The 17,626-nt window shown below is 35.9% G+C and overlaps 1 protein-coding gene across 1 annotated transcript; it reads right to left on the reverse strand.

Moving 5' to 3' along the window:
* Window positions 1-4,386: 4,386 nt before the first annotated feature.
* LOC112778095 (uncharacterized) lies at window positions 4,387-17,410 on the reverse strand. Its single transcript, XM_072228880.1, has 22 exons — window positions 16,999-17,410; window positions 15,940-16,315; window positions 14,927-15,081; window positions 14,144-14,383; window positions 13,737-13,846; window positions 13,556-13,633; window positions 13,376-13,479; window positions 10,605-10,699; window positions 9,936-10,066; window positions 9,727-9,830; window positions 9,562-9,639; window positions 9,379-9,457; window positions 9,040-9,208; window positions 8,154-8,224; window positions 7,782-7,862; window positions 7,620-7,690; window positions 6,301-6,397; window positions 6,150-6,209; window positions 5,989-6,043; window positions 5,528-5,913; window positions 4,708-5,458; window positions 4,387-4,545 (listed from the first exon to the last, which is right to left on the reverse strand). The coding sequence occupies exons 2-22, from the start codon at window positions 16,299-16,301 to the stop codon at window positions 4,520-4,522; spliced, it is 3,303 nt and encodes a 1,100-aa protein (XP_072084981.1). The 5' UTR covers window positions 16,302-16,315; window positions 16,999-17,410; the 3' UTR covers window positions 4,387-4,519.
* Window positions 17,411-17,626: the final 216 nt, after the last annotated feature.

Raw genomic sequence — 17,626 nt, forward strand, 5'->3', positions numbered from 1 at the left:
CAGGAGGTTATGAATTGGAATTGGAGAGTCTCTATTCTTTTAATTCAGAGGACTGCAAATAGTGTTGCAGATTGTATGACTAAAGCAGCTGCTTCTGTCGCGGACATTCACTCGAATTGGAGCCAACCATGGAGTGAGCTTCAACATCTAATAGATTTAGATATGACCCTAGCCAATTAATTTGATTTTGTATCTTTTTTTTTTTTTCTTTATTTCTATTTAGTCACAAAAAAAAATGACGATTTAGCGTGATGATGATTTTAGTACGAAAAAAAAGTAAAGAGGATTTTGATTTTGACCTTAAAATTTAAAGACGAAAAAAGTACTTAACCCAACAATAAACTACTTCAAGAAATAAGGAAATTATAAACACATATCTAACAAAGCAAGACTCGTAGGGTCTTCATCCTCCACCGAAGGATCACCATCAGACACATATACTCCATTAAACCATTATGTCCTCTCTTACAAGTTCTTCCATCAAGGCAAAACACATAACTATTTTCCCTATTCTTCAGCCACCGGTTGGCAAAGAATTGGACTTCGTTAACACAAGCATCAAGAGTTCTTGCCTTCTTCCCAAAAATTCAGGAGTTATGCTCCTTCTAAATTACCCAAAGACAGCTAAAAAATACACCATCCATTCTCTTTTGCGCAGTTTGTTAATAGGCTGATTCATCCAACAATAAAAGCAGTCCTTAGGCGTTTGATGCCAGACTCACGTCAGATTCCATCTTTGAAAGATTGCGCTCCATATTTCCCAAAACCACTCACACCCAGAAAATATATGATGAACCGACTCCTTACTCGTACCACAAAACACACAGCTCACCTCATTATCAGACAACATCTTCAATTTACAGAGTTTGTCCATGGTGTTTAACCTTCTAAAATTATAAACTACGTGAGGAGCTCAACTCTCGAAGGAACAAGGCCAATCCAAAGTTTAGACGAAAAGTTGTACATGTTAGAATCAAAGTTTCGAGTTCATCAAAATTAATTCTAGAATTTTTTTTTTAGACAATTAATTAATTCAATATGATATAAGGCACATTTAAAAACTTATTCAATTGTTTTGCGAGCTTATCTATTAAAGCAAATACGTTTTGTACTTGAAACTTGATCGAAGCCACAATTATTTTTTGTTTGTAGAACATTGATTATCAAAATTATTTTTGATATACACATTTTCGAGAGGTTCATTATGTTGAGGAACGGGGTATGGTTTTCTGGATATGTGATACAATAATGGAGGCGCAATTTCTATGATATAACTTATCAGCAGTTTTATGCTTTGCTTAACTCATAAAAAGTAATGATGACCAAGTCTTCTCGAGATATTTCAATTTGTACATGCTGAATGTGAATTATATTTAACTTGTAATTAGCTTTCGAAATTTAGATTGATTTTGAGTAAATTATATTGAATCCAAAGTTTAGACTCATGGAGTCCATTCATGAAAACAACTTACACTATTGTAATCATGATCCTCGGCATTTAAAAGGAGGGCTCAGCATTATGTACACATGAAAACTATCAACTATGTTAATCCATAATACATTTTATATAACCAATTGCTCAGAACCGAAGAGTCTCAAAACTAGAGGTAAAAGAAATGGGAACATAAATTAATAGTGAAAGAATTACGAACCCTGAAAAAAAGAAAAATCAGTATGTCCGCTTGTCTAAATTTCTAATATCCTTTTCGAGTTTCTTCTAAAATAATCTTGTATCGCTTATCTTTGCCAGCATCTGAAATTGGTTATTGATACTAAAGTAGTCCTCGGCATTCATTAGCATTACAGTTATTCATGCTTAACACTATCCACACTCCTATAATAATCATTCTTAACTTGCTTGAATCAGTTCGGAGAAATTGAACGGTACCTGTCATGAAAATCAAAGATAACAAAATTTAAATCCAAACAAACCTTTATTCTTTTATTGGATAAATTGAAATTCCAATTAAAAACTCTATGACCTGCATCTTATTTGAAGGCTGAGTTCCGCAATAAAGATAAGAAAAAATAATGCTACGGTGAAAGTGTTTTCAATGAGTGAAGATTTATTTTATAATAGAAAAAATTTAAAAATAACATGTGTGCAATGAACACTCCCCTAAAAAAATTTAGTTATAATCTTCACTCATCACCGGTGAAATTCCCATATAAAAAACATAGGAACGTTGGTCTCTTCTTCAACCAGATTGATTTCATATCGAAAAAAATTTGAGTGACCCACCTTGCATTGTACATCAGTTTTACATTCTCTCTACCATTGGATGAGATGAGGTTGGTGACCCCCATGAGTCGCAAGTCCAATGGGTAAAAAATGTACAATGCAAAGTGACTTCATCTATGACGACTCCTTGACTTTACTCTTAAGTTGTAAGCTTACTGCTTGAAAAATCCGTCTTGTCAGTTATTTCCTCCAATGCTGGATACTGTACTTATCTGGATAAAGGGGGGGGGGGGGGGGGGGGGGGGGGGGGGGGGGGGGGGGGGGGGAGGGGGGGGGGGGGGGGGGAAATAACAATAACAAGATTAATCAGCACGCGATAACTTTAAAAGGTTCTTCCTGTTTATTTTCTAAAGTCAACATTAGGAACTTGCTTAATCATAACTAATTGGGGCAAGCAAAACGAGAGAGGTTAAAGAAACTTCATTTCTACTCACCCTGTGGTCTAATTTAGCAAAAAGAGACAGCAGCTTATCTCTAGTATCTTTGTCAATGTGGGGATGCACCCATCGAGTATCAGGATCATAAAGTTCCCACGGGCTGTGCTGATAGTTTGCTCCTGGTTCAGTCTTGTACTGGAACCTGACACCTTAACCAAGGACTGTCAGGAAACTCAGGAGATTGTCTTGTAGTCCATAATTCTACCCTCCCACCAATTTCCACCACATCTGATCAGAATCTCACCAGACCATGCATTTATCTCTCGAAACCAACCTGATCATTGAAGCTTCATACCATGTTCTTTCAATAACAAAATCAGAGAAGTTAATCAGTTCAGGTAGAGTTAATGAAATGATTTCCCTTCTGCTGGCGAAGAAGGATCGATAAATCGAAGTGTGAGTTTACAACAGCTACCCCAGAACCCGGCTGAGCGCATATTCAAGCTGTCAACCTTGCAAATCTCAGAAGTACGTAGCCCTAAAATATCTCCATGGACCTGTTATGCTCAGCCCATTAACTCGATGTACTCTTGATGTGCCAACCATATATAATCAGTAATTAGAAAGATATTAGAACACACAGTAGCTTAGTCAGATGTCATGCAGCAAATAGCCGTGCAGCTGCAACACCTTAGGTTAACCAACCAAGACATTTGCATGACAGTTAGCCTAACTATCAAGTCAAATGAGCCAAGGTTCTATGCTTAGGTCTATACCTATACTTCTTTTATAACATTGTAATTTTCTATAAGTAGCATCCTATTTCTCATACTTAGCCAAATTAATACAAAAAACACATTTTTATAGTTAAAAAAAATGTGATTCTAAACAGATTACAAGACAATCAATTAAGATCAAGAATGTAAAATGGGAAACAAATATTAGAAGCCTGCTACCAAACAAAATAAAAAAAGTAGTACCAGCTGTAATAAGGGAAAATAATGGTTACATAAGCTACCTGTCTCAAGTATACAACTCATCGCCAAGTTGAGGTATATATCTGTAACCCTCCTCATGCTCTGAAAGCATCAGCCATGGCAATTTTTTGAAACGGCGATTTGACATCTTTCGGGTTAAAAATACCAGGGTCAATGGAAACATATTCACGTCTGTTTCTGCTAGACCTTGTTCCTCGATGAAGTTGATCCGAACCTCTAATGGAAGAGCCTTCCCAAACCGGATAAGGCCCTGGAATTTGGCTCCCGCGAGTCTTAATCCTTATGTTCAAAGAACTTGGCTCATCAGAATTTGTCTTCATCCTGGTAGACCGTGTCCGACGTATTGTATCACTTACAACATCTGATTCACCATTTTCTGAATCAGATTGGTTGCTGAAAGTAGAAGTATGTTCTTCCCAATTACAAGCAAGGCCATCTGGATTGGCTTCACCTTTATATGACATTCTCCTTTCATGGCATGATCATAACTTCTTCTGTCTGAATATGAATGCCGTAATTGTGGTGAACTTAATTTTATGTCATCTTCACCTTCTGGCCCATTGATAACTAGATTAGGGTCCATAACAGAGGAACTTCTAGAAACTACATCACCTCTAGCACCTATTGAAGCTCCATTAGAACTAACAATTTTCAGTCTGCAGGGACCTACATTGTCAGCTGAAATCTGCTTTTTCTTAATAACTATCTTCGTTGATTTCATAGGAGCTTCATTTTGTGATCCAAAGAGTGACTTGAGGAATATTAATTGTTTTCTGTGAGCCTTCCTTTTGTTTCTCAATCCAGACTGGCCTTTATCTCCGTCATTCACTTATTGTAACACATGAAAGCCATCAACATTATAATGATCAGCTGACTCTTGATTAATCATGAACCAGCAGCTTCTAATTTGTTAACCATATGCTCTGATCTGCAAATCATGATGAAAAGACATTTGAATAAACAAAATCTTATTGACTAGACAGTCGGCTACATAGATCAAACAACACCATTGCACCATATCATGTTAAAATACTGAACAAAGAAAAGGAAACAATGAAGCATTTATTAAATTAGTGTCGGCTTTACATACCCATTGCATCGTGCTCAAGATGGCCATCAAATTCAGTATCAGTCTGCAATGCATCCTCTAATCTTGGAAGTGCATGTTTCTGTCTCCTTGTCTCCGTGTGATTTATAGAGGATTCAGCTTGTGTTCTATCACTACATTCATTTCTGTTATGGCTTTCAGGATGTTGAGCATTATTTACATCCATATAAGATAATGCTGGGTCTATAGAACTTTCTGGTAGAGTATTTTGAGTGCTTTCTTGGTGTCTAGAATACTCTGAATCACATAGCATATTGGAATGAGTCTCACATGATGGGGTTGTGTCCTCTAAAGGCACGGTCTTCTTTGAAAGTGAAAACTTAAGAACCAGTCGCCGTCTATTTTCGACATTTACTGGAGGCTCAGAATATACAGGTGACTTAACTACATTGGCAAACTCTTCCAAAGCTGGTCTTTTAAGTTCATCATGTTTACCATGCATTTTCCTCTCAGGTTCACTAATGTCGGAATCCTGTAAACTGTCTGATGATTCATCTTCATGATCATCATCATCTCCATCTGTAGATGTTTCACCAATTTGGGAGAACATATTCCGAGCATTCCGTGCAGCAGTTCTCTGGGGTCTCAATGCCTTAGCTTTGGAAGATTTCCGTTTTGATGATTTCAAGCTGCCTTTGGATTTCTTATTTCTGCTACTTCCAGAAGGATTTCCAACACACTCATTCAAATTCCTTTTCCGGACACGCCTTCCAGAAGAAGTCATTGCTTCAACCTGAAATGTCATGGTTAGATTACAAGTTGTGAATAAGATCGATCCAACAAAGATAAAGACCGAACTTACATCAACATTATGCTTTTTCCTTCTTGATCTACGAAGGCTATCCCTGTTTCCAGAGTCTTCACTGCTTTCTAGATCACTAGAAGAGATGGCACTAATGCTCCCTCGTTCAGCAGCACTGATATGATCCTCATTTACATTGTACTCAGAGTCATTATCATCACTTACAATCTCGTATTCTGGTTCCCAGAACACAGCATCAATGAATTCTGCTTGTGGCTCAACCATTCCTTCCAAATCTGGCAAAGGTAATACCTGGTAGTCCTGACCAACACTAAAATCAGGACCAACAGCATATTTTATCAATGAAGGACGCCACTCAATGCCAAGAGCACTGTGTCGACGCTGCTGAAATTGAGTCTGATAGGGCTCTGGATATGGCAACATACCTAGTATCATAGAATATCTATAAGAGATCTAGACTCAAAGTAGGCATTGCAGGAATATAAGAAATAAGAACATACTTGAATCACATAGGGGTTCCTGAATGTTTCTTCGGTGTGGAGGTAGTTGGGTCTCCTATAACCCAAAAAAAAATAAAAATAAGTAAATAAAATATTAAATTATCAATTCTGTAAATAAAATAAATCATTTAGAGGGAGAGACATAAATGATTAATGTCAACCTGATCAAGAACATTTCCCTGAGTATCCTGAATAAGGGGACGATAATCACCAAGAAAGAACTGCCAGAAAAACCAAAGAGTCACTCAAAATGAATAACTTTCTGGAGCAAATATAGATAACAAATGTAGCAACACTGCCATATCAGACAACCTGATCATATTTGGCATCCTTCTGAGACTCCCCTTGACCTGTATTCACAAAATATATTTGACCAACATCATCTGAAAGCACAATAGACGTTCCATCCCTACAACAGACACAGAATAACAGATTAACATCAAAGATTGTTCATCAAATATGGATGCTATAAGACATGGTATTTGTGGGATGGAACATCCATCATTGGTAGTTTGCTCATCAAAGATACATGGTGCAGAAGGCATATCCACATACTTCATATAATAATAATTTAACCTATTAACTGTACAAAATCTTGAAAAAGGACGCTCATATAGGGTCATCCAGAAAACTACCATCGTCCATTAATAAAATCAAAGTATGAAAATTTGTTACTCAGATTGAACATGGAACTGCATAAGAGTAAACCATTATATATATGGCAAGATTAAGAATCATCCAAAATGTATTTAAGAAATAAAATGTTCATGAGTCGTTACATGACAGGCTGGACTCTCTAGAACAGTGGTTGGAAGTTTGAAACTTATTCCCCTCATTCTTATAAAAGTTGAGTTTCATCACACAATAAAGTGGGCATGTGCCTTATCCACACTCCAAACCTGAAGGGCTCTTGCAAGAGGGATGTGTTTTTATTTTTTTCAATGTGGTCTTTTTGGGGGATCAATTACTAAGCCTCCACCTAAAGCAGTAAAAGACCTACCTCGAGTAGACATTACTCAGTATGTAGCTCTTAAGTAAATTTAATCTCTTCAGGTTAGTTAATATTTCGCTAAGAGAAGTTCCAATAAGTAGGGAAAAGCACGCAAAGGACACTGTTGTAAGCAATACCAGGTTATGATAATTACTGAATAACCTTCTGAGTCTATTTATTAAACCAGTATACCAATGAGGAATATCAGTTTCAGAACAGTACAATAGTGAAATAACAAATTAAGTAAAAGGGGAAAAATGAAGAAAACAATAGAGAACAAAGCCTGCGAACATAGGACCACTTCAACCTGCTAGCATTGTTCAATTTCAGTATGGCCCCACCCTGCTCTTACCCAGCAGATTGGATAGATCACCCAAAATCAGAGGGAATCAAGAGAATTCACTTATTCTTTCATAAATAACCTCGAGTTTTAATTCCTAAAAATGCTCATTTTAATAACAATTCTTTCACTGTTGGCTAGGGTCTCTACCACATTCATTATTACAAAAGTATGAACAAATTTTATAATACTTAAACAGGAAAAACCATAGACAAAAAAGAAAGTATTGAATTTACAAAATTAAGCAAGCTTAATAATAAATAAAAAATCCAGCAAATAAAGAAATCTTTAGACACTTACGGAGAAAACTTCCCATCAACCAACTTAAAACGTCCAAGTTCATATGTTTGAACAGGTACACCCTCCCATATCTTGAAAAAGAATATCAGAGAAGCAGCAAAATTAGATTATTCTATGTAAAGAACATGATAACACCAAGAGCGCAAAACAAAAGAAGCTTACATCCCACACAATAGTTCGACCATCATACCCAGCACTCATAGCTATCCGCGGGTTGAAAGGATGAACATCCAAAACGTAAGACTGCAAACCATTGAAAACTAAGCATTAGTCATGAAGGAAACTACAAAATTCAAATGAACATAAAACCAGGAATTGAAAAGGCAACGAAACATCAAATCCACAATAAGAACAAACACATTTTAAATTTGTCCCCACCCCAAAATTAAGAACAGAAAGAGACAGTTGAGTTCGTGATTAGTCAACAGCAAGAGTAGAATTAACAGATATACGAAGACCAGACACAAGAAGAGATAAAAGAGAGAAAGAGAAGACAGAAGCCTGCTTTTTTTTTTGGGGGGGGGGGGTGCTTACAGATGCTGAATGACCAGTCAAAGAGTGCACTAAGCTGCCATCAACTGCATTCCAAACACATATCCTGCAATCTTCAAGACGAAAAGACAAGTCTTCAGTTAAAGCAGTAATCGTGAAACTTATCAACCATGAAGTAACTAAAAAATTAGTATGCAGCAGGAGTACAAAAATCTGTTAGTAAATGAAAAGTCAAATGGATGATGGACTATCATGACATGACAACAATCAGGAAAATCTGAAGTTCACAGTGTTCCTAATGTGTGTGAATACTTAAACAAGAATTATCGAGGCTTGGGGGAATATTAACAGCAGCAATCAGTGATGCGAATGTCAGCAGATTAAAAAGAACCAAGACAACTGTCTCCAGGAGAAATGATCAGCAAACAATGCACGACACAAATTTAACCCATTCAATAATAGTCCTGCCAGTAAGCTGCATCATTTGGAACTGTTGGTAGTTAACACCAACACAGAGAGGTCCTTGAAAGAATGAAAAAACTATGGAGAGTGCATAAAAGTATCCCTAGGTCTACTGCAGTGGATCACATGCCAACAGCCAGCTATGCTATCTGAAGTAACTACCAGCTAGTTTCATATTCTGCCTTTGCATAGCTTGCTCAGCAAATTACCAAAAACTGCTCTATATATTCGCAACCACAGCAAGAGAATATCAGTTACTACATTCTCTCTAAGACTATCTCAGATTCTCCTCTTCTTTCAATAGACAACATTGGAAAAATGACACTTATCATATTTTAATTATAAGAATCGAATTTTCACGTACTAATGTCAACATAAGATGCCATCAATTTAATATGCGCGTAAACCAATTATGTTATTGTAAATTTTACAAGCTGTAATAGTTTTAGCTATTACAGTGCATTACCCATGATAGCGGCCAGTACAAAGCGATTGTCCAGGCTCCACACAATCATGTTGACACCACGGGGAGTAGGAAGGGGTCTCTGTCTAGGACCCCCTCGTGGAGGTTGAGGAGGCAAAGGTGGTGGTGGCACTTTCAGATGATATGCACGAACCCAGCGACCAACCTTTCCCTGAAATGGTAATAGGAAACTTAATGCATAATTGCTGGAAAACTATGGAACTGACAAACTGAACATGCCATGAAGATGCCCAAAATATTTCTGGAATATCAAACAGCAATATGATGTTGCAACTAAAAGTAAACCATGGTTAAATGATAAACTTATTTAAAGAAGCTCACATGAGATCTACGAGATCTAGGAACCCATATAATGGCACTTCCATCACGAGAGCAGGTAACTATGTTATCATGACAATACCTGAAAAAGTACAGTTCATGACATCAGCATGCAAAATATTTAGTAATGAAAACTGCGTACATTGAAACAAAGTGTAGTCAAAAGGCTACAGAAAATATATTTACCAGTAATTTCTGAGCTTCAAGTTATTTTCTTCTCTCCAAGGGTCAGCTGTCAAAAATTTTGAAGGCACAGAGCAACCACTGCATAGGGAAATTGTTAGGATAATAAGAACCTTTTCAAAATAAAATGTAAACAAATTGAAGTAAATCCAACTAGGAGAAGCTAACCTAAACTGCACATAATTAACATCATTCTCATGGCCCGCTAATACATCCATCTCATGTATTGGTTGTTCTGAGTCTTCCGAGTTGGACTTGAAAGCATTCCACACCTGCAAATAGCAATAAGTATTTATGGAAGACGAGGACATATCTAAGAGTCGCAAATGTATTTATGGAAGACAAAGACATATCTAAGAGCACATGTGTAAACCCACCCGGGCATAAGTATCAGAGCTACCAGTAACAAAAACAGTTCCATTTGCATTAAATGCACAACAAAGTATCTGATGGCTTTGTTGTCCATTACTTGAGGATGGTACATTAGCTGGTGCGCCACTGCTCCTCCCTGCAAAACTTGCTAATTCTTCAAACAATCCAAATGATCGTTGATCAACAAGAGTAACTTTTCAAATTTTTTTTTTAATTATTTATATTTCTGAAGAAAAACAGTCAACTCCTACAACATTAACTCTGAGAGCACTAGCAATGTTAATAGGAGGAGAACTCAGCTCAATAAAAGTAGAACTTCTTGTGACACCATTGATTAAATTAAACATAAAAGCAATTATCACAGTCAACAACTACGAGCACTGATCTGACAGGTTTAAGCAATAAAACTTTGATTGAAATGTTCAAACTTGCATAATTTCAGTTTAAACCACAAAATATAATTCAATATATATTCGTAAAATATAGCATTCATTCAAAGTAATAAATAGTTTAATATAAAAGAAGTTTTAGACTGGATTAGGTGTTAATAGAATCTCTTTGATCCAACTCCAATCTTGAACACATTATAGCACCACATTAAATTTAGTATCATAATAAAGCAAAATTCAGACCACATCTAGATCTATCGACATATTTAGAAACAATGATCTGACCAGTTACAGCATCCGATGGTCGTGGCAGGTATATTCGTGGTTTCTTTTGCGAGTGCCTTGCGTCCCATATTCTACAAGTCCCATCATCTGATGCCCTGCATCCATCAGAAGTAGTAACGACATAACAATCCATTTTTTGGGGTTCACAAAAAAAAAAGGCAAAAGCAAGAATTGATATGTTCAAAGGTATTAGGGTCAGTGCCTGGACCAGTGATTGACCAAATTGGTGGTATATACATAGACATTAGGATAATGTATCTGTGCAAAATCATATCAACATATCACACCAAATGACTACATGTTAACCATTATTTCCCATTCTACTGGCTGAAAGTTATTATATACACAATCAAACTTTTTTATATAGAACAAGTTAAAAAAAATTATTTAGCACATTTTGAGGGAAAAGAATACCATTGCCAAGAAAGATATTAAGAGGGTGGTGAACAAAGCAATAGCTAGAGCATTCAATAATTCTACAAAACCTTAAGCACTACAGAAGAGAATATAAGTATTTGCAGGCTTCCAAAAGGTAATAAAACAGCCAAGGGACCCAAACCGATTCACAATATGGACAAAGAGGGTAAACTCTAGTTAGAAACAACATATCAAGAAAGGTAGAAGAGTTAGTATCACAAGATACTTAATGAAGGACACTGGCCTGTTTTACACCAGAAAGGAGGACCAAAACTTCAAATTTCATCAAAGGACCCCCAAAGTTCAAGGTAAAAGAAACATTGGAAAGGATTGATAATAGTTAAGCACATGCTAAGCCCTACCAGCCATTCAATATTCTTAACAATAAAGTTAGGAAAGGATTTGCAAATCCTATCTTAAATTAACAAACAAAAACACATTTTATGTATCTTGCTTCTTGCAAAAAAAATGATAGGGAAAGAGAACGAAACATAAATCATGATATTCAGGCTGAGTAGATAAAAAGGAGACATCTCACGTCATTTGTAATGAAGAAAAGAGTATCAGTGAAACTGTAAGGAAAATTTGACTACGCTCCTAAATAGTGATGTTGCATGGAACTAAATGCTTGACCACAAAAACCAACTACAAAAATAGTTTAATGTAGCAAAATGAAGATGTTTAGCTAAGACTGAATACACTAAAATAATAGTGATGTTGCGTGGAACTAAATGCTTGACCACAAAAACCAACTACAAAAAATAGTTTAATGTAGCAAAATGAAGATGTTTAGCGAAGACTGAATACACTAAACATAATAGTATTGGAGATGAATTTATTAGAGAGAAAACATTTGCATAGTATCTATTTTAGAAAAAAAATGGTAGAATGAGAAACCAATAAGTTTGAGCATGTGCGGAAAAGGCCTATAGAAACTCCAGTAAGGAGAGCAGGTCAACTATATGTGAAACTTTCAGATTGCGTAAAGATAGACATGATTTACATGAGAACACATGGTAACGACAACAGGAATTTCAGTTGAAGAAAGAGACAGAGACAGGGTTTTAGCCTCAGGAAAAGTATTGCAGTTACAATGTTGGCTACAGTATGTGATGGCCATAACAGAAAAGACCAACAGGTGCCACGGGTTGGAGCAGATAACTTCCACACCATGAATTCTGCAGCCATAGCACTGATATTGGCACAATTGACAACTAAAAATAACACTGTCCGATGTTTACTGACATGGATCTGAAATATGACAATGTTAATGCTTATCTAATGAGTAAAAGCCAACACACTGTGACTCAGGTATGGTACCAAATTAACCATACCCTTTGCATCAATGCCTAGTGGGAGAAAAAAAGAAGGGGAAAGGAGTCCCTGCATTTTCATGAATGGATGTGGCAGGATTCATTTTAGAACTTCATTATTTGTATTGTGAATTGACAAGTTTGTATCATTTATATGGAATTGGACCAATTCCAATAATTCGTGATTCATGGCCATGCCCAATTTAGTCTTGTTTTTGTATTGCTGGGATGACGACTTGAATCAGATAATACAAACAACTATGATGTCCCTAATACGCGTGTGGGTGCGGGGATTCAAAACAAGATCTCATCTGTTTTAATTAACACTTAGTTTGGAATTGTTGGTAAGTGTTGCTTGCACCGTACACAACCCTACACCTGTTTGACAAAATCAACTGCCATTTCCCTTTGGGAGTAGCAAAAAGGCAAAATATTCATGGCATGCAGTATATGCCTTGTTTGGAGGGTTAGGAAGGTATATTCACCCACCTTTAATGATGGGCTTTTGAGGCAAGCAAATTTTATAGAATAATATTAAGACATTTGACCTCTATTAGTGCAAAGCTTGTGGTCTTTTTAGAGGACTTTCCACTTGAAACGTATTGAGAGTTTGGAAAGGTAGGTACATTGATAGCATTTTCTTTTGTTTGTATTTTGCTCTTGCAAGGAGGATTTCTTATCCTAACATCTTGTATTACTCTTCTCTACAATTTAACAGTAGTCTTTTATCAGTATATATAAAGATTTCCTTGAATACCTTGCTTGTATAAGGGTACTGTTACACCTTTCATAATTAAAAGTTAAAATGAATTTAATAAAAACTACTTCTAGAAAATTATTAATTTGAATTAGTGGGACATGTGGCAAATACTACATCACAACTAAGATAAGGAAACCAATACCCTTGAATATCATAGGTAACACCATTTACAATTTTTTTTTCTTTTTGGATTAAAATAATCAATTTGAAACAAGACAGATGAAGCACAATAATCATGGATAAAGTATAGAATGAAGCAACAACTCCTAAAATGGACTTACGATAGCAGCTCATATGCATTGGGTCTGGGACTAAATGCAATAGTATTAACAGCCCCAGTATGTCCCCGTAAAACTGATATCGGCATCCCATTCGGTAAGTGCCACTGTTTTAATGTAAACATTAATTTTTAGTTGATTGTGTTATCCAAGGAAAAGCATAAATTAAGATATGCTACTTACAACTCGAATCACAAAATCATTTGATGCAGATGCTACCAAAGCATTGTTTGAGCTTACAGCCAAGTCAGTGATATCACCCTTCAGTACAAACAGTAACAAGAGAAGATTAAACGATAGCAACAGGAAGACAAATTTATACAAATTACATCTGTGTAACACTGTAACTGTACTCATAACTCACTTCATGTCCACGGCAACTAGCTAAACAAAATGCAGTTTCCATAGACCAAATCTTGACAAGACGATCATCTGAACCACTGATAACATATCTACCTGATCGATCAAATATAGCTGCCAGAGAAAAAAATTCTTTTTAACTATTCAACAGGGAGTTAAGCTACTGAAATTATTACCTATATTTCTCAAAGTGTTAATAATTATCAAAAACATATTTAACTCCAAGAAGAGAAAGCAGCAGTTATCCCAAAATAAAAAATAAAAACATTGAAATAAACTTTTATAGATGTTATGTGATTGATGTCTAGATGTCTGATTGATGGCTTCATGATAATTAATGAACACGACCTCACCAATGCCATGCCCATAAAACCACCATATTAATAGCAAATATACAGGATTATGCCATACCACAATAGACAGCAACACGGTGCCCCCTTAACTTTTTAATATTTTGCATCTTTTGCACCAAAGTTGATGGTTTGGCAATAGCATAACATACAGAGCGAATAGATGGAGCACGATGGTGTTTTGCAAAACCACCACCTATTTCCCTCAAGCTCAACCCCTGAACCTGATTAGCCTCCATGTGTGGCCAACGCAAGTAAACTGGAGGGGGCTTAATTTGCCTGTCTGTTGTTTCTCTGTCAACTGTACACACAGATTAAAACAAAAATAAATGGATAAATGTCCCATTCATCCACAGATCTTATCAAGTGCATTCTGAATGTTCTAAGCTAAACACAACTATCAAATGAAGTATTTAAACATTCAGCATCATGGACCTTTGCCCATTTATAAATTACACACAAAGATTACATAACACATTCTCTAGAACCATTCTTATTGGAGTCACTAAAGTTATCACCATAAACTGTATTCCAAGAAGAAAACATGAATTTCAGAGGTTCATTTATTCAATTATGAATTCTGCAAAACAGAAAATGAAATTTTTGAATAATAAATACCCTTCAAATCTAGACACTTGTGTAGCCCTAGCACATTAGATCCCTTTCTCGATATTCCACAGAACAAGAAAGGTAAATCATGATGAAATATAAAGACATCACTAAGACATTGTAATATCACAGGCTTTTATGTCAGTGTACCAAAGTAAGAAACTATAGAGCTAAGATTGAATAAGAAACTAGAGTTAAGATCAAATAATTAACTAGTGAAAATAGATTACTATACCATCCAAAAGTGAAAATGAACCATATCCAAGTAGAGTAGGAACATCAGCTGCATTAGGACTACTTCCTCCAACTTTTCCATGCAAAGGATGAGCCATATTCAGCATTAATTGTTTCAGAAGCTTTACCAAGTGATCCTTAGCTATGTGAGGATACCTAGTAGTTACAAAGAATCACCAATAATTAATGACGCACATGTAATATTAAGAAGTAGCCATTAACAAGTCAATACAGATTTCCAAACAAAATGAATGCAGTTATTTGACTAAAAGATGTAGCAATTAGAAATGCCATTTCCATGTAATATCTAAACAGCGTTACCTCTACCAGTAAAAAATATCAATCACCCTCCTCCACCATAGGTACTTTTCCTTCTTTTTTTTTTTTGTGTGTGTGTGTGCGTGTTTCTGTTGTTGAGAGAGAAAGGGGGGGGGGGGGGGAGAATACTCCAATACTGAGCTCCAAAGGAATGAAAAGGGAAAAGAAATGACTCAATCAAAGTTCGAATAACATGAATCTCTCAAGCGAACTTGCATCAACCATAGAACATACCCTCTAAATGTTAGTCACTTGTTGATAATTTTTATAATAGTCCATCAGATTGAGAGTGACAGTCAACTACTTAGAGATAACTATACCAAAAAGTGCCATATAATGACTACATATTTAAATAAAGAAAACATAGTGACATATTTATAGGAATCACTTTCATCCTATTAAGCAAAGCAAGAGGTCGAGTTGTCAAGAATATAGAAGCATATACAATTTTGAAGAACCTTTACAGAAGTCTGGTTAAGAAATAAGATTAATCTTCCAAGAAAAGTTGTTTTTCTTTCTCATTAAGATTTTAATTGTAAGCTGTTTTGAACACAGAATACACTAATCAAACACATGCTCTACATGACTAAACCTCCAATCTCATTTTCAGAAATAAAACAGCAATAACACCATCAAAATATTCCATCTCGATCTTCAATATGGTTACTTGACGATTTGTATATAAATCAAAACTACCTTTCCAGCAAATTATTGTAACTCAAAGGAAAAGAGATGCCATCGTCATCTTCAGCAGCATCCTCACCAGGTAAACCACTTCTTGAATACCAAGCATGATATCTTCTTGGTAGAAGCTGATGCTCTTGGAGTTCATTCCAGAACTGCAGCAAAGTCTTCTGGCATGGCCCAGCAGACAAAAAGTGCATAATCAAAAAGTAAACTTCCCGCAGGTCTATATCTATATCAGTCCGAATAGCATGGCTGACACCTCCCACATCCTTGAGGGATCGGGCCATCTCATTCATCTGGCTCGAAACACTCAAAGGTGCAACAGTCTGGGAAGATACACCACCCAAAGGTTTGCACTTCCGCAAATCCATGATTGCCAAACAACCTACCAACAAAAGAAAGAACAAACAAACAAACAGTACATTACAGCACTGATCACGCCACAAATTAACAACATTCATAGTAGCATCAACTCATAAGCATATTTTAGTTTCAAATCTAAAATCCATTAGACTGAAAACAAGATTCCTTATTTTCCTTTTCCTCATTCTTAAAGCATAGCCATAGAGAAATCAAGAGACTATTCCAAATCTAAATGAAGTCACAGGTTAAGTACCAAGAAATCGAAATTGCAACTTGCAACCGAACGAGACGCTCCAGACACTAGAGAGAAAGAACCAGCATAACCAAACCAAACAGTACAAACCATAAAAACAAACTAACAGAAAATATGAACAGACAAAAAAATTTCCAAAAAAGCGGGTTTTCGGGAAAGATTCTGAAAGACCTGTGGAACGGTTACAGTTGAAGATATGAAGAAGTGTTGCACTTTCAGAGGTTACCAAAGTGCATTTGGGAATTAAAAGAGAGCACAACACAGATTTTAAGGGGCACCGAATCCGAAAAAGTAAAACAAAACGAAAGCTTTGTTCTACTAATAAATTGATTAGCTTCAAAAAGAGAACAATCTTTTATGTAAGTGTTTCTAAAAAAAGCCGAGAATTAATAACAGTCCAAGATATGAAATATCAGAAATACAGAGAATTTAGCTGGGTCTTGGTAACTTACCTTTTATCACATTGGATGTGCTGGGAATTGGGTAAGCGAATGAATTGATTTAGGTTGAATTTGAGTGCTAAGAAAATAAAAGTAATAATAAATGAAATGGAAAAAACTTTAATTCGTATTTGGAATTTGAGCTGGGGATGGAGGGGGGATGAGTTTTGATCCCTTTTTCGGTGTCCGCGACGGAGCCACGATGGTGGCCGAAAGTGAAAAGGGATTTAATATTATTTTTTATTTTCTTTAAAAATATTTTGGAGGAAATATGTGGGACTAATCTATAGTGGAAAAATTAAAACCGGAATAAAAAATTGTCTTCTTTTGCTGCTGAAGGACTTGAATGAAAAGGTTCCAATTCGACCGGTCTTAGGCGCACACTAGACAGGGTGGTGAAAAATTTTGACAAATCGGTCACCACAAATCAAATAAATCAAATAATAAAGACTAAAGAGTAAGGTTTTTTTATATCTATGCTTCTATATGACTATATCTAGGCTTCGATATCTATACCCTATATTTTAAGAGTAAATCACAAATAAATTCCTACTTTTTATCTTGAAAATAAATAAATTATCGATTAACTAAAAAAAATATGTTAAAAAAGTTATTAAAATTTTTCTGGTCCGTTAGTTGT

This window comes from Arachis hypogaea, chromosome 19 (assembly GCF_003086295.3).
Source record: "Arachis hypogaea cultivar Tifrunner chromosome 19, arahy.Tifrunner.gnm2.J5K5, whole genome shotgun sequence".
Classification (NCBI taxonomy): Eukaryota; Viridiplantae; Streptophyta; class Magnoliopsida; order Fabales; family Fabaceae; genus Arachis; species Arachis hypogaea.